We start from the raw sequence: 16,273 nt of genomic DNA, 5'->3' as shown, positions 1-16,273 counted from the left end.
TAGGATGGCAACAAAATTAACTAAAAAGTTTATTACTTTGCCTCCATTCACCCCGATGAGAGGGTGTTTAGCTGCAATTTCTTTTTACAAGAAGGCTAATCCCAGACTGTTTAGAAATTTTTTTTATTATTAGGGCTAAGGATACACGATAGTATGAAATTTAGGTGTAATTTATAAAGGGAGCTTCAGATAAAATTAATGATATATTTAAAAGGTATTTTCAAAATTATAAACAAGAGAGTGTTGAAAATGTTACAATGTACAAGAAACTCTGCAAAATGTATGTACATACCTACAAATTGTCACAAAAATTGTATAGATAAATATTTTGATCTTTTAATAAAAGCGTACAAGCGTAATAAAAGTGTATGTAAATAAAATTAACGATAGTAAAAAGGAAAAATGATGTAAATTAAAAAGTAAGAATATAAAATTAAATAAAATAGCTCACAACTAAATTTGTATTTTGATTTAATCCTATAAAAATACCTTTCTTTTAAATGCATACTTTCTGGTTATAACTCATACCACTAGATGGCGCTATTTTGTTTTCTTCCACAAAATTCATCGGAAATCTGAAGAGTTGTATGTATTATAGTCTAATGTATTTGCTGTAATACATGTAAAACTGTATGCCGGATATCCGTCGCATCGGACTGCATTGCGTCGCGTTGCATCGGGTTAGACAAATATGTTTCTGCCGTATTCATAATTTTTTTCGTTCGTTTATTTTGATAAATTACGTAACTGAGTACTTACCAACTTTATCCATGATTACGACATAAGATTCAATTTCTAAAACTCTTGACGCAAGTCCAAGAGAACTTTCTTTGGGTAATTTAGAAAACATCCGTACTAGGCAATTCTTAACTTCGTCATTCGGTGAGTTGTTCGCTATGAGACGATTAAGGATGTTTGTTCTTGTAGCCACTCCATCTATGACTCTTTTTTTCTTTCTATAAAATAGTTTTAATATTATTCTTTCATTTTCAATTTGTAAAATTTAATTTGATCAATTAGTTAAAAAGTTGTAGTAAATTAACTCAATCGCGCACTCCGCCGAACGCTGTAATACAATACGCCAATGTTTGCGATAGAGGTGACTCAAGCGTGTAAGTAAAAAATTATAAAAGCTGTAGATTTAATTTTAGAAAAATATTTATGTTTTTTTTGTGTAAAATTTTCTTAATTTTTCAATGGTCAAGTCAGTTTTTTTTACAATTTATATTTTCGTAGATATTTAAAAACAACTAATTTCGCAGTTCATTTGTTTATTAAAAATGAAGTAAAATTTTTAAGTAAAAATGTTTGATATGTTGTTTATTATTCGCTCCGTGCATGGCTGACGCGACACCTAGCGTAGTATCCTGACATTTTTGGCGATCACAATTTGACGTTAAGCATATGCTACACATATGACACATTTGATGTTAATACCTATGTAATATTTATTTACCATTTTTGATCAAATTTATTATACAAACAATAAATGTGTTCACTGAGGCAGTCAGGGACTAGTCCACGACAAGTAGAGCATGCGCACTTTAAAATAATATAAATAATACCGTCGATAGATAAATATACAAGGTATACAGGGTGTCCCGAAAAGACTGGTCATAAATTATACCACACATTCTGGGATCAAAAATAGTTCGATTGAACCTAACTTACCTTAGTACAAATGTGCTCATAAAAAAAGTTACAGCCCTTTGAAGTTACAAAATGAAAATCGATTTTTTTCAATATGTCGAAAACTTTTTTAGAGATTTTTATTGAACATTGGCATGTATAATTCTTATGGCAGGAACATCTTAAAAAAAAATTATAGTGAAAATTTATGGGGATTTTGTTCCCTTAAACCCCCCCATACTTTTGGGTACGTTCCAATTAATTCGTTTTTGTGGTACCATTAGTTAAACACAACGTTTTTAAAACTTTTTTGCCTCCTAGTATTTTTTCGATAAGCCAGTTTTTATCGAGATACCGCTTCTTTTTTCATATATTTACGTAAAAATTTTATGGGGGTTTTGTTCCTTTAAACCCCCCAAATGTTTGTGTACGTTTCAATTAAACTATTATTGTGGTACCATTAGTTAAACAAAGTGTTTTTAAAACTTTTGCCTCTTAGTCTTTTTTCATAAGTCACCTTTTATCGAGATGTATATATATATATATATATATATATATATATATATATGTACATTCTGGGTTCGGCAGAGAGCGCTGCCTAACGTTAAGATGTAAATACCAAATAAATAAAAATTTAAATAAATGGTAAAAAACAGCACACATCGTTTCTATCCTGGTTACGAGTTGGTGTTCAATAGGATGATACAGCGCTGTTTCGGACTCTCGTCACTCATCAGCCATCCGAGGAGAACACGAATTCGTAACCAGAATAGACTCGACGTGTCAGGGTAAATTCACAATTTCAGTGAGGCAGTACAAGAGCGCCATCTACTCTGATGGCAGTGCCGCAGGTCATCTCAAAAAGAGAAGATTCCTGCTATCTCTTGTACCGTATAGAACGATGCGTACATTCTGGGTTCGGCAGAGAGCGCTGCCTAACGTTAAGATGTAAATACCAAATAAATAAAAATTTAAATAAATGGTAAAAAACAGCACACATCGTTTCTATCCTGGTTACGAGTTGGTGTTCAATAGGATGATACAGCGCTGTTTCGGACTCTCGTCACTCATCAGCCATCCGAGGAGAACACGAATTCGTAACCAGAATAGACTCGACGTGTCAGGGTAAATTCACAATTTCAGTGAGGCAGTACAAGAGCGCCATCTACTCTGATGGCAGTATATATATATATATATATATATATATATATATATATATATATATATATATATATATATATATATATATATCTTTTTTAAAATATACCTAAAAATGTAAATTATAAATAAATTTTCAGATTATTAACAGGTGGCTATAATAGTAGTTAACCATATACAAATATGTGGTGGATTCGACAAATATTCAAAATATCTCGATAAACACTGGCTTATCGAAAAAGTACTAAGAGGCAAAAAAGTTTTAAAAACATTGTGTTTTACTAATGGTGCCACATTAATAATTTAACTGGAACGTACACAAAAGTTTGGGGGGTTGAAGGGAACAAAACCCCCATAAATTTTTTTTGGGTTGCACAAATTTTACTTTAATTTTTTTTAAGATGTTGCTGCCATAAAAATGCCACATGTCCATTTTCAATAAAAAATGTCTGAGAGTTTTCGATATATGAAAAAAAAATCGATTTTTATTTTGTAACTTCAAAGGGCTGTAACTTTTTTGTGTGCACTATTGTATATAGATAAGTGAGGTTCAATCAACCTATTTTTGACCGAGAATCTGTGGTATAATTTATGACCAATCTTTTCGGGACACCCTGTATATTTACTATTATTAATTAATATTATAATTCTTCCTATCTTCATATCTCTTCCACGCATAGGAAGAGATAATCAAACGTGTGAACTAAGCCGCCGCATAGGGCTCACTTGGGTAGCATTCGGCAAGTTGAGCTATGTTCTTCAGTCAGAACTGCCTATGTGTCTCAAAAGAAAAGTCTTTGATCAGTGTGTGTTGCCAGTACTTACATATGGTGCAGAAACTTTAACAATAACCAAGAAAGTAAAAATAAAATTTGTGTTACCCAAAGAGCCATAAAACGCTCAATGTTGGGCATTTATTGTAGGGATCGAAGTACGAACAGGGAGATAAGACGGAGAACATGAGTGATCGACGGATTCCATAGAAAGAATTATGACCCTAAAGTGGAACTGGGCTGGACATATAACTAGAATGTTTTTAACAGATGGACACAGCGAATAATACACTGGAGACCAGACAAGAAGCATATCAAAGTAGAGGTTGTCCGCCAATCCGATGGTCTGGTAACATAAAACGGATAAACAAAAATTGGATGCAAACAGCACAAAACAGAAATGCATGGAAAATACTGAGGGAGACCTATATCCAGCAGTGGATAGATCCAGGTTGAATGATGATGATGAATATTATTAATTCATTATTAATTAATAATATACTGGTATATTTATCAATAAACTATAATACATTTAGGGCCGGTTATTCGAACGCTAATCAACAATGATCACTATCAAATATTTAATTACTGTCACCAACTGTCAATGTCAACTTTGGTTGGGTTGCTGAAAACATAATTGATTATAATTATGAGATTAGTTAATCAATTAACATAACAATTATTAACATAATTGATTAACTAATTTCATAATTGTAATAAATAATTATGTTTTCAGCAACCCAGTCAAAGTTGACATTGACAGTTATGACAGTAATTAAATGTTTGATAATGATCATTTTTGATTAGCGTTCGAACAACCGGCCCTAAATAAATGTAATATGGAATTAAAGTGCGCATGCGTTGTCGTGGACTAAAAGTTACCGACAGGATCCGCGAACGAACACAATGACACTGACATTACAAAAATTCGCCAAAATTGTCATATTTCGCCGCTACGGACGCTGGCATAGTTTCGTGTATCCCCACCATGGTCACGCACGGAGCGAATAGGTACATTTCTAATGAAATTATAAAAAGTCTTATCTTGTTTGATTTTTTCCGTAATGGTAGGGGAGCCCAAACGGGGATTTTTGCAGTTACTCGAGCGCGTCAGATTATCATATGGGGAGAACCTACCCTACAGATGTACCCCTAACATATATTGGCTCTTAACACAGGGAAGTTCGTTAAGGGGGTCCGAAAAAAAAATCAGTACTTAGAAAAAGTCGAAATTGTCGGATTAAGATAAGGTAAGTTAAGTACATGCAAAAGAGTGTATATTTAAAAAATTTGACGATTTCAGCGGGGCGTAAGGAAATGGGTGAGTCAAAAATGTTCACAAAAAAAAAGCGAATATTTCGCGAAATCAACGTCAGATTGAAAAACTAAAAAATACGTATTCAATCAATTATTTTTAATGGGAAATAAGCCACAATTTTACCAAAAAATGATTTTATTTTTTAATAAAATAATTTTTTTGGTAAAATTGTGGCTTATTTCCCATTAAAAATAGTTGATTGTAAAAATGCCACAAGGAAATAGCTTCAGAATAACATTACGTATTCAATATTTTTCAAAAATCTATCGAATGATACCAAACACGACTCCCCACGGAGAGGGGTGGGATTAAATTTAAAATTTTAAATACGAACCCCGCGATATTTCGCGAAATGAACATCAGATCAAAAAACTGTAAAATACACTTACCTATTAAATATTTTTGAAAAATCTATCGAGTGGTACCAAACACGATCCCCACGGAAGTTACTTTAAAATCTTACATAGGAGTCCGAAATTTTTATTGTAGATTTGAATTCTTTACGTAAAAATAAGCAACTTTTATTTGAGACATTTTTTTGAATTATGGATAGATGGCGCTATAATCGGAAAAAACGATTGTTGGAAATGGAAAATTAAATTAAAAAATGGAAAGTCCTCACTAAAATGGAAAACTTTACTTAACGTTTTTTGGTTTTAGGACCTAATAATCACAACCCAATAGGTCCCCATAACGCTGGAGTGACTGCAAATTTAGCATACTTTCCTCCCCTACTATAAGTAAAACTCCATTGACTCCACTTTATGAAATTTATAAAAACTGTTGAAACAAAAATATCCCTACGTACCCATTTTTTAAAACAGGTAAATAATCCACCTTAAGTTTATCCATGAGAGCTAAAACCTCTTTCGGAGATGTTGAATGGTCTACATTTTGACATGGTTTAAAGGCCAACTGCATAATGTTAATATCCCACCACCTTAAAAAATATTATTATTTAAATTGGTACTGTCTATATAACGACTTTTTAATACATAGAAAAAAGTCTTCGATTTGGTTTACGCTCATCGTTGTTGGTGTATTCTTTGGTTTGAGTGACTACTGTACGTTCTGAGTGGAGCGTAGAAAGAGTGCGAGCCAAGAGCAAAGAGCAAAGCGGGGAAATCAAACTACTACTGGGAAACGGAGGGACACAGAGTTGAGCGTGATCCAAAGGTCGAGCAATCCGTCTAGCAAAGAGCATATAAGCGAAATCAAACCAGTTTGATTTCTTCACTCGCACGCGCTGCTTCTATTTCTAAAATTGAATCTCAATGTCTTGATAGCGGAAGTGTTCCAAAGGAAACCGTTGTGGGATCAGAAAGATTTTCTACATCACAATCGATACATTTTAGACAAAAACTGGATGAGCAACTGGATTTTAAGCAACAGTGCAGGATCAGTTACCACCACCCGAAAACTTAAACGATCTTCTGATGAAATATCTTTAAAATCTAAAATCGCTCTTTAAAAACTTGACATGGTGAGCAATAGAGCAGTTCAGTCTCGTTTTCAATTAGGAGTTTTCAAAAAAGAAAAAAAAAAGAAATTAACTATCAATGACTGTCGACTGGAAAAGAACTGAAAGACTCTTACGTGACTCCCAGCTCCCACTCTGTCTTAGCACCTCTTTGCTCTTTACTCGTGCTCTTTGTTCGGGAAAATATCTCCCCTCTGCTCACTGCTTCTACTCTGAACGTACACTCTCTGTATAGAGTTTGATCTGCTTCAGTATATTTTTTGTCGAAGCATAATTCTGATTATTTCGTGATACGTATTATTACATTTTTGACTTGTAAATATCGCTAATAAACTTTTTACCAATAATTATGAGTATTTTTAGCATCTATTAAATTTCTTTGTTCCATCCATTGATCAACAATAAATTTAGTTAAATAATTTGTGGTACCGTCTGGAAACAAAACTACCACTTTCTTTCCCTTTCCCAAGTTAAAATATTTAATTGCCTTTAAAGCAGCTGCCATCATTGTGCCACTGCTTGATCCTAAAACAAACATCAATTTATAGGTTGATGAAGGCAATTAACGCATTCAGGAGACAAAAATGTGACGGAGCGGTTCCGCAAATGTTGGGAATTCGTTCTCTGAATGTGGCGCTACTTGCGAAACGTGTTACGGAACGGTCGCCATGACAGTGAGCTCATTTTAATTTCGCTACCTCCGTCTAACGTATGCTACTTTTGTGAATTTGTCAATAGACTTTTTGAAAGATGGCTTCAAGTACTAATTATTATCAATTGAAAAATAGAGCAGACGGTAAACACTCCATGGTCTTTGACCATGACTATGAAGTAAAAAATAATTTATTGTGCAGATGCAAGTGGATATACAGTGATAAGCTCGCTAATAACCGGCAAAATAGCACAAAAGATGGAAAACATAATAAATTGCGAAACAAAAAGAGATGAAACTAGTGGAGGTGGAAATGGTCGTTATAAACGTATAAATTAACATTACATTACATAGTTTCCCACCTTTAGACGTCTGTGACAGGAATATTTTATAAGATTCTACTGTCACAGTGACAGTTGTCATACTCCTTTGACACGTCTAAACCTGGGAAACTATGTAATGTAATGTTAATTTATATGTTTATAACGATCATTTCCATCTCCACTAGTTCCATATTTCTCTTTGTTTCGCAATGTATTATGTTTTCCATCTTTTGCGCTATTTTGCCGGTTATTAGCGCGCTCATCACTGTATAACCTCACATAATATATAACAAAAAGTGATAGGCTGTCACGAATTTAGGGAGCTGAGCGTCCATAAGACGACACACAACTGTTACCGCTCCATCGGAAACTGCTCCCTCACTTTTTCCTCTCATGAATGCGACCATCGACATGCTGATACTTCTAACCAGTGGCGGATCTAAGGAAATATAGGGGAATTTCCCCCTCTCTTCATCAATGTCCAAAATTAAAGAAAGAAAAGTGTTGAAATATAGCTGACATACAATTAAACCATAGACAGACAAATTCATCACAATAAACCCACTAATTAGGAAAATTATGGGATTTTGATGCATATAAGGTATCTATGTAGTGTAAGTTTATCTTAAAACAACTAAAGATGGTAAAGCTGTAGGGCCTGACCAGTTTTATGTAGAATTCCTAAAACTTATGGATGAACAAGGAATAAAATTGATAACAACTGTTTTCAACAAAATATACGTAACTGGAAAAATACCCCAAAGCTGGTTAAAGTCGACCTTCGTAACTTTACCCAAAAAAGTAAATGCCAAAATATGTGAAGACTACAGAACAATTAGCCTAATGAGCCTTCTTCTTCTTCTTGTAGTGCCTATCCGTTTCGGATGTTGGCGATTATCATGGCAATCTGTACTTTGCACACTGCTGCTCTGAAAATATTTGTAGTGGTTGTGTTGAACCACGTACGTAGATTTTTCAGCCACGAAATCCTTCGCCTTCCTGGTCCTCGCTTTCCCTCTACTTTTCCCTGTAAGACCAGTTGCAGGCAATGAGCCACTTACTCAAAACGTTTCTGAAGGTGATACACGGCAGAATATATAAAAAATGCGAAGAACAGGTATCATGGACGCAATTTGGATTCCACGATGCCTTAGGCACCCGAGAGGTTCTATTCGCTGTCCAAGTGCTTATGCAAAGATACAGGGATGTTGACTGTGGCGTGTATATTTGTTTTATCGACTACAAAAAGGCGTTTGATAGAGTAAAACATAATAAACTCATAAACATCTTGAAAGAAGCGGGACTAGATGATAGAGACTTCAGAATCATATATAATTTGTATTACAACCAAACTGCCAATATTATAGTGGATGACCAATTGACAGAGGCAGTCTCCATAGATAGAGGAGTGAGGCAAGGATGCATCCTGTCCCCGGTGCTGTTTAATATATACTCTGAATGTATCTTCGAGCAAGCATTGGGAGAACTACAGGAAGGCGTATTAGTCAATGGAGTGCGTCTGAACAACATTAGATATGCCGACGACGCTGTAGTTTTTGCAGACAGTCTAGATGGTTTTTAAAGAATAATGTCGCGCATATCAGATATAAGTAGAGAATACGGACTTGATCTCAATACGAAAAAAACAAAGTACATGGTAGTCAGTAAGCGCGAAATATTAAATACACAGCTTTTGGTTAACCAACAACTAATTGGCCGGGTCGACAGCTACACATACCTTGGTACCAACATAAACAGCCAGTGGGACCACTCAAGTGAAATAAAACATCCATCCAATGGCACTACAGTCCAAATCGAGCCTTGGCCTCCTTCAACAAGCTTCTCCAATCATTTCGATTTACCGCTGTTCTTTTCCATGAACGCGTTCCCAGGAAGTTCCTGGCATCCTCATCGACTTCGTCTTCCCATCTCTTTTTAGGTCTTCCAACAGGTCTTTTTCCCTGCATTCTTGCATTTAGCAATTTTCTGGGGATGAAATAAAACAACGCATAGGAAAAGCGAGATCAGCGTTCATAATGATGAAGTCTCTTTTCAGAAGCCACGATTTACCTCTTGCTACCAAAATCACTATCAACAGATGCTATGTATTTTCTACATTATTATACGGAGTAGAGGCCTGGACACTTTTCGAGGCTTCTTTGAGAAAACTCGAGGCATTCGAGATGTGGTGTTACAGGCGCATTTTGAGAATTTCGTGGGTGGATCGTGTGACTAATGTTGAGGTTCTACGTAGAATAGGCAAGGAATGCGAGATTATTAACACAATCAAAGAGCACAAACTAGAATATTTTGGCCATGTTATGAGGAATGAACAGTGATATGGCTTGTTGCAACTCATTATTCAAGGCAAGGTATTTGGCAAGAGAGGACCAGGGAGAAGAAGAATATCTTGGCTTCAAAATCTGAGAAAGTGGTTTAATACATCGACAACCGGACTATTCAGAATAGCAGCAAGCAAAGTGAGGATAGCCATGCTGATCACCTACATCCGGAACGGATAGACACTTTAAGAAGAAGAAGAAGTTTATCTTTTTTAGGTGTTTTCGATGGTGTTTCAATGGTAGTAGATCCGTCACTGCTTCTAGCAATAAGTGTCAATTACAGACACACACACGTTAATTAAAACTAAATATGTACATAAGTATAAAAGAACATAGTATGTAATAAAAAATTCTTAAAATAAGAAATAATAAGAAAAAATATGTATGGAAAGACAGAACAGAACAATTCTTATTCTTCTTGATGTGCCTAACGGTGACGAATGTTGGCGATCATCATAGCAATTTTTATCTTATCTGCAGCAGCGCGGAAAAGCTGCACAGATATTGTGTTGAGACAGTTTCTGAAGTTCTTTAACCAGGATATTTTTCTTCTTCCAGGATCTGGCTTTCCAAATATTTTTCCTTGCAGGATGGCTTGTAGCAGTTCATATCTGGATTTATTTGGCATACTGAGTCCGAATCATTGTAACCTTCGAGATTTGATGGTGGTCAGTACCTCTCGGTTTTTCTTCATTCTTTTGAGGACAGTAATCTCCGATATAGCCACATCTCAAATGTAGTTCCAATTTTCTGCACACATAATTACATTTGACTTATTAAGAACTTTTAACGCAGACACAAGTTTGAACTGATATTTGAAAGAGCCATCTTCTAATTTACTGTTAAAATTTCAGGAAAATCTATTAAATAGAAAAGGAGGAGAAGAATTTTATGGCAAAATGTATATGAATTGTATAATAATCATGTACGAATAATGTAAAGTAACAAAATTCAAAGAGAAATTTGTAGGTATGTTTGTTCTTACCAACTAATAATCCTTCTTCCTTTATTAATCTTCTAGCCATGTTCAGAGATTCGTTGTCATATAATTTGAACCATTTATCTATGTTATGTCGATCACATATTGTAGGAATAATCTTATCTCCTATACCTTCAACTTCAGAAAACTTCACATCTGTTTTATTAATTTCGGGTGGTTCAGCAAATAATGAGCTATAAGGATCAGCACCTATTATTATTGTATTGGGAGAAATTTCTTTAAACTTTCTGCCTATACCAGTCGTAGTTCCTCCTGATCCAGCTGCAGTAATCTACACAAATTAAAAATACGAGAAATATAATAATATATTATGCAACGAGCATTATGATGGTCGTTATGATGCGAGTATGACGGATACGACAGGAGCCGCGAAGCGGCGAGTACCGTATAGAATACGATAACACACTGACAATTAAATGCTATTAGTTGTATACCTACACGATTTTTTCTACGATCATTCACAACAAAAAAATATACTTCTTATTCAAATTCATTTATTTTGTGACACAAACAAATTAAGTCATATGATTAAATTCCAGATTTAGCCATACCGGCTCACACTCCCTCTAAGGGGAAAATTGACTCATCCCAGATACCTACGGTGTCTGTAGTAATTAGAGATTACCAGATTGTTAATAAAGAACTTTATTGAATAATCATTGTTATAAACATTGTTATTGTTCTACATCGAACATCAATGATCCCCCTTCCGTCCAAGGGCGATGCCATGCCCAGTGACCGCTGACAACCGTCCATAGACACTGTTGCCAGATGTCATCTTAACATTACAACATCTCCCTTTTTCCAAAAATATAGAAACTTATAAAACTAAAAATATAATACTTAATTTAAGTGCAATAGTCCTTCAGATAGGCAGGTTTTCTAATAGTTCGTCCAAACTTATTTGTAGGAGGAGATCCTGTTTCATTATTGCTAGGTTGAACAGTCTTAGTAATATTATTGTGAATGTTACTAACAGGCAAACTTGGCCTGGGTATACCTTCTAAAAGAGGAACATCACACTTAGGATTAACTACAACATCATTGTGCGATTTTCTTAACTGAAAAGTGTTTCTTCTCAAAAACCGACCATCAGACTTTTGTATTACATAAGACCTAGGAACCTGACAAGGTTGAACAATTTTGGCAGGCGACCACAACTTAGATCTACCGTCTTGAACTAAGACATTGTTGCCTGTTTCAAATTTTTTTCTAGAAATTGCAGTCTGATCATAACTTAGTTTAGAATTAGCTTTAGACGCTAGTATTTGCTTACTGACATTTGTACAAAGTTTAGGCTTTAGAAGCTTTGTGTTACATGGTAATTTATCGCGCAACACACGTGACATTAGCATTTGGGAAGGTGAATAATTCATACCCTTGATAGGTGTGTTACGATAAGCGAGTAAAGCCAAGTTTACATCTTCATTATTTTCAGCACATTTCTTCATCAGTCTCTTGGCTATACCCACTCCCTTTTCCGCTAACCCATTGGATTTAGGATACATTGGACTTAATGTTATTATATTTATCCCCCACTCCTTAGCAAATACCTTAAGCCTATAACTACTAAATGGCATATTGTCAGATATCATAACAGATGGTATTCCGAACAGTGAAAAAATTTCTTTTAAAACACTAATTACACTTTCTGAAGTTTTGTTTAGTAATTCCTTTATTTCTAGCCATCTGCTATAATAATCTACTAGGACTAAATAGTCTTTATTGCCAAATTGAAATAAATCAACCCCTACTTTATTGAAGGGCAGGTCTGGGACTTGATGGGGTATTAAAGGTTCCTTTGAATTTGATATGTTAAATTTTTCACAAATGGAACAACTTTGTACCACCTTAACAATATCATTACTCATGCCCGGCCAATATAGTACAGATCGTGCTCTATTTTTAGATTTGTTAATGCCATAATGGCCAGTGTGTATGATGTCTAGCATTTCCCTTCTTAAGCTTTTTGGGACTATTACTTTTAAACCTAAATAAAGAATACCATGTTGGACCGTAATGTTATCTCTTAGTTTATATAGGTTTTTAAGTTCATGACTCTCTATATTTGTATTATTTTTAGGAAAACCAACACTGTACCAGTCTAGAAATGTTTTAAGATTTTTGTCCTTGGCTGTTTCTAACTTAATTTGAGCTAAGCGATTATCACTAATGTGTGAGTCAACACTCATACAGTGGACTACTTCTAACAAGGTTTTATCTTCACAAGCTGTGTTTTTTAAAAAATTTCTTGAGAGAAAATCTGCCATAAACATTTTTGGCCCCGGAACATATTCAAAAGTCAAGTCATATTTTAATAATTTTAATAGCATTCTTTGCAACCTAGAACTTACCTTATTTATGTCCTTTTTTGCAATCGAAATTAGGGGCTTGTGATCAGTTTGTATAGTTACTTTATAACCATAAATGAATTGATGGTATTTTTCAACACCAGAACAAACTGCATACAATTCCTTTTCAATAGGAACCCATCTTACCTGAGCATCTGTAAGACTTTTAGAATAAAAAGATACTGGTTGCCCTCTTGTAAGAGGCAAGCACCCACCCCTTCTTTAGAACTGTCCGTTTGTAAAATTATGGGCTGGTCCTTGTTAAATATTTTTAAAGTAGGCGCTTTACTTAATTTATTTTTTAATTCTAGAAAAGCTTTGTCTTGCTTGTTACCCCAATTCCACATATTTTCTTTTTTAATAAGCTCTCGAAGAGGAGCTGTACTTTCAGTAAAATGTGGTATGAATTTGCTTAAATAATTGCACATTCCCAGAAAAGATTGCAAAGTTTTTATATTTTTGGGTGTTTCTAATTTTAATATACTTTCTACATGATCAGGATCACATTTAATCCCAAATTCAGAAATTATGACTCCTAAAAATTTTACTTGGTTTACCCTGTATTGCAATTTATTTTTATTAAATTTAACATTATGCTTTTTAGCTCTATCAATGACATTTTTAAAAATTATGTCATGTTCCTGTATACTATTTGCTGCAATTATTAGGTCATCAAAATAAATTTCAATCCCATTTATGTCCCCAAAAATATTAAAGTTCAAATTCTGCATTACCTCAGGGGCTGATGACAACCCGAAAGGCATTCGTAAATATCTGTAAACACCATGAGGTGTACTAAAGCAACACATTTTACTGCTATCTTCATCTAACACTACTTGAAGAAACCCATCCTTCATGTCCAGGACTGAAAAGTATTTTTTTCCTGCCAATCTACTAAAAATTTCCTCCGCAGAGGGTATTAAACACCTCTCCCTTATGATGCCCTGATTTAGATACTGTGGATCAAGGCATAACCTTAAACTACCATTAGGTTTCTCCACAATAACTAAATTATGGCACCACTCAATAGGTCCCTGCACTTTTTGTATAATGCTCTCCTTTTCTAATTTGTCAAGAGCCTTTTTTAATTTAGGTTTTATAGACTCAGGAATTCTTCTCTGAGGCTTAACTACTGGCTCTGTTCCTTCTTTTAACTTTATACTATAGCTACCTATGTTACCTAGTCCCTCAAATACTACTTTATCTTTAACAAAAAGGTTTTCTAGCTTTTCTTTGCTTGTGAATATGGTATCTACCTTTTTTATCAAGTTTAAACTAACACAATCCCTTAGGCCCAAAATAGGTACAGCGTTGTTTTGTTGAACTATAATGAATTTAATTTCTGTTTTCTTATCTTTAACATTACAGTCCAAAACTGCTGTCCCAAGAGGTCTTATTTTGTTGCCATCATACACTACTAGAACAGTATCAGTATCTACTAAAGTGGTTTTACTTTCATCAATTTTTAAAAAATATTTATGTGGCAAAATAGAAACCTCACTGCGGGTATCTAGCTTAAAAGGTATGTCAACATCATGCACACCTACCATCTCTATCCAGCATTTATCTTCATGTTTTTCTACAGAATCTACTTCTATACAGTCAATTTGTAAGTAGTCACCTATATCACTACCACTATCACTTTCCACTTCCCGAAGTTCATGCACTTTCCTCTGACTAAATTTGCAGACATTAGCAAAATGATTTTGCTTTTTGCACACAACACATATCTTCCCATAAGCTGGGCATTCTCTGGGCTTATGCATCCTGCCACAAAATTGACATTTCTTCTGTACTGCTACTGCTTGACTTTTATTTCTTAACTTGTTTTCTCTCCTGAAGTCCTTCTTCATTACTGCAGCTATTGCTTTCTCATTATTAAGTGCTTTTAACTGTTTCTTACTCATTTCTGCAGCCCTGCAATATTCTACTGCTGTTTTTAAATCCAAATTTGGTGTTCTTAATAGTCTTTCTTGCAGCTCATTATTTTTAATTCCATTTACAATCTTGTCCTTCAACAGGCTGTTTTCAAGAGTACCAAAATTGCACGGCTTTACCAAAGTTTTAATATCCGTGAGAAAATGTTCAAAGTCTTCATTATCACCTTGTAGCCTGTTGAAGAACTTGTATCTGTCATAAGTTTCATTTTTAACAGGAGCGCAGTGATTCTCAAAGGCTTGAATTACTTCTTTATATATTTTTTTCTTATCATCCTCTAGTTCGAAAGTTTCAAATACAACCTGCGCCTCCTCTCCCGCTATGTTTAAAAATATAGCTATTTTTGTCTCGTCATCTTTCTTTTCGTATCCCGATGCCTTCATGTAATACTTGAAACTATTATGGAACTGTTCAAAGTTTTTTGCTATGTCCTCATCGAATTTTAGGTTATTTGGTGGTTTAAAAGAAGCCATAATACCTTACTTATTTTCACTACTACTAGTTAGTTGCTAAAAATGTTCTTGTTCTTTTATTTTTCACGTGGCCTTTTTTCTTTAAAGCTTAACCTCAAAGTGGTTTTTATTTTTCTTTCCTGTGTTCACAAAAACACTATTCTTTCCTCTTTATGTTTCTGATGTTTTTCACCTGACACCATGTAGTAATTAGAGATTACCAGATTGTTAATAAAGAACTTTATTGAATAATCATTGTTATAAACATTGTTATTGTTCTACATCGAACATCAATGATCCCCCTTCCGTCCAAGGGCGATGCCATGCCCAGTGACCGCTGACAACCGTCCATAGACACTGTTGCCAGATGTCATCTTAACATTACAACAGTATCAAAAGGATTGAGCTCTGGTGGGACTCTTTCCATGTTATCGAACCCTAGGTGACTTGGTATGCAGGTGTATCTCCCAAAAATTTTCGTACACTTCTGGCCGTCGCGAGTAGTACAGCTTTCTGCATGGTCTTATAAAGATGTTCATTCAGACCCAGCTTTTTGATGCTTTCGAGGAGGGTTTTCGGAATGACTCCAGTAGTAGACATAATAATCGGTATTGTCTGGGTACTTTGCATTCTTCATTGTCTCCGTATTTGAATTTCCAGATCTCTGTACTTGGCGATCTTTTCAGTAAATTTACTACGTAGATTATTGTTGTTAGGTATCGCCACATCAATTAGTGTTGTTTGTCTTGTTAATTTATTAACTAGTACGAGATCTGGTCTATTATGTGCCACTGTTTCACTGTTTGGTCTGTGAGCACAGTGCGGTCCCAGTATAGCTTGTAGTTGCCATCCTCAAG

At 34.7% G+C, this 16,273-nt stretch overlaps 1 protein-coding gene across 2 annotated transcripts in view; it reads right to left on the bottom strand.

Annotated features, from left to right (window-relative positions):
• The window catches only part of LOC114336915 (cystathionine beta-synthase-like), a 208,254-nt gene that overhangs the window by 87,682 nt on the left and 104,299 nt on the right, over nt 1-16,273 (bottom strand). The window contains exons 6-9 of one of the 2 annotated variants that reach the window (XM_050654358.1): nt 10,661-10,946; nt 6,700-6,883; nt 5,687-5,818; nt 760-956 (exon numbers count right to left, since the gene is read on the bottom strand). In XM_050654358.1, coding sequence (XP_050510315.1) covers nt 760-956; nt 5,687-5,818; nt 6,700-6,883; nt 10,661-10,946 — 799 coding nt within the window. The remainder of the gene's footprint in view (nt 1-759; nt 957-5,686; nt 5,819-6,699; nt 6,884-10,660; nt 10,947-16,273) is intronic. The other variant, XM_050654359.1, reaches the window with a different exon arrangement.

This window comes from Diabrotica virgifera, chromosome 6 (assembly GCF_917563875.1).
Source record: "Diabrotica virgifera virgifera chromosome 6, PGI_DIABVI_V3a".
NCBI classification, from domain to species: domain Eukaryota; kingdom Metazoa; phylum Arthropoda; class Insecta; order Coleoptera; family Chrysomelidae; genus Diabrotica; species Diabrotica virgifera.
This window is presented reverse-complemented; position numbering and strand designations above follow the sequence as displayed.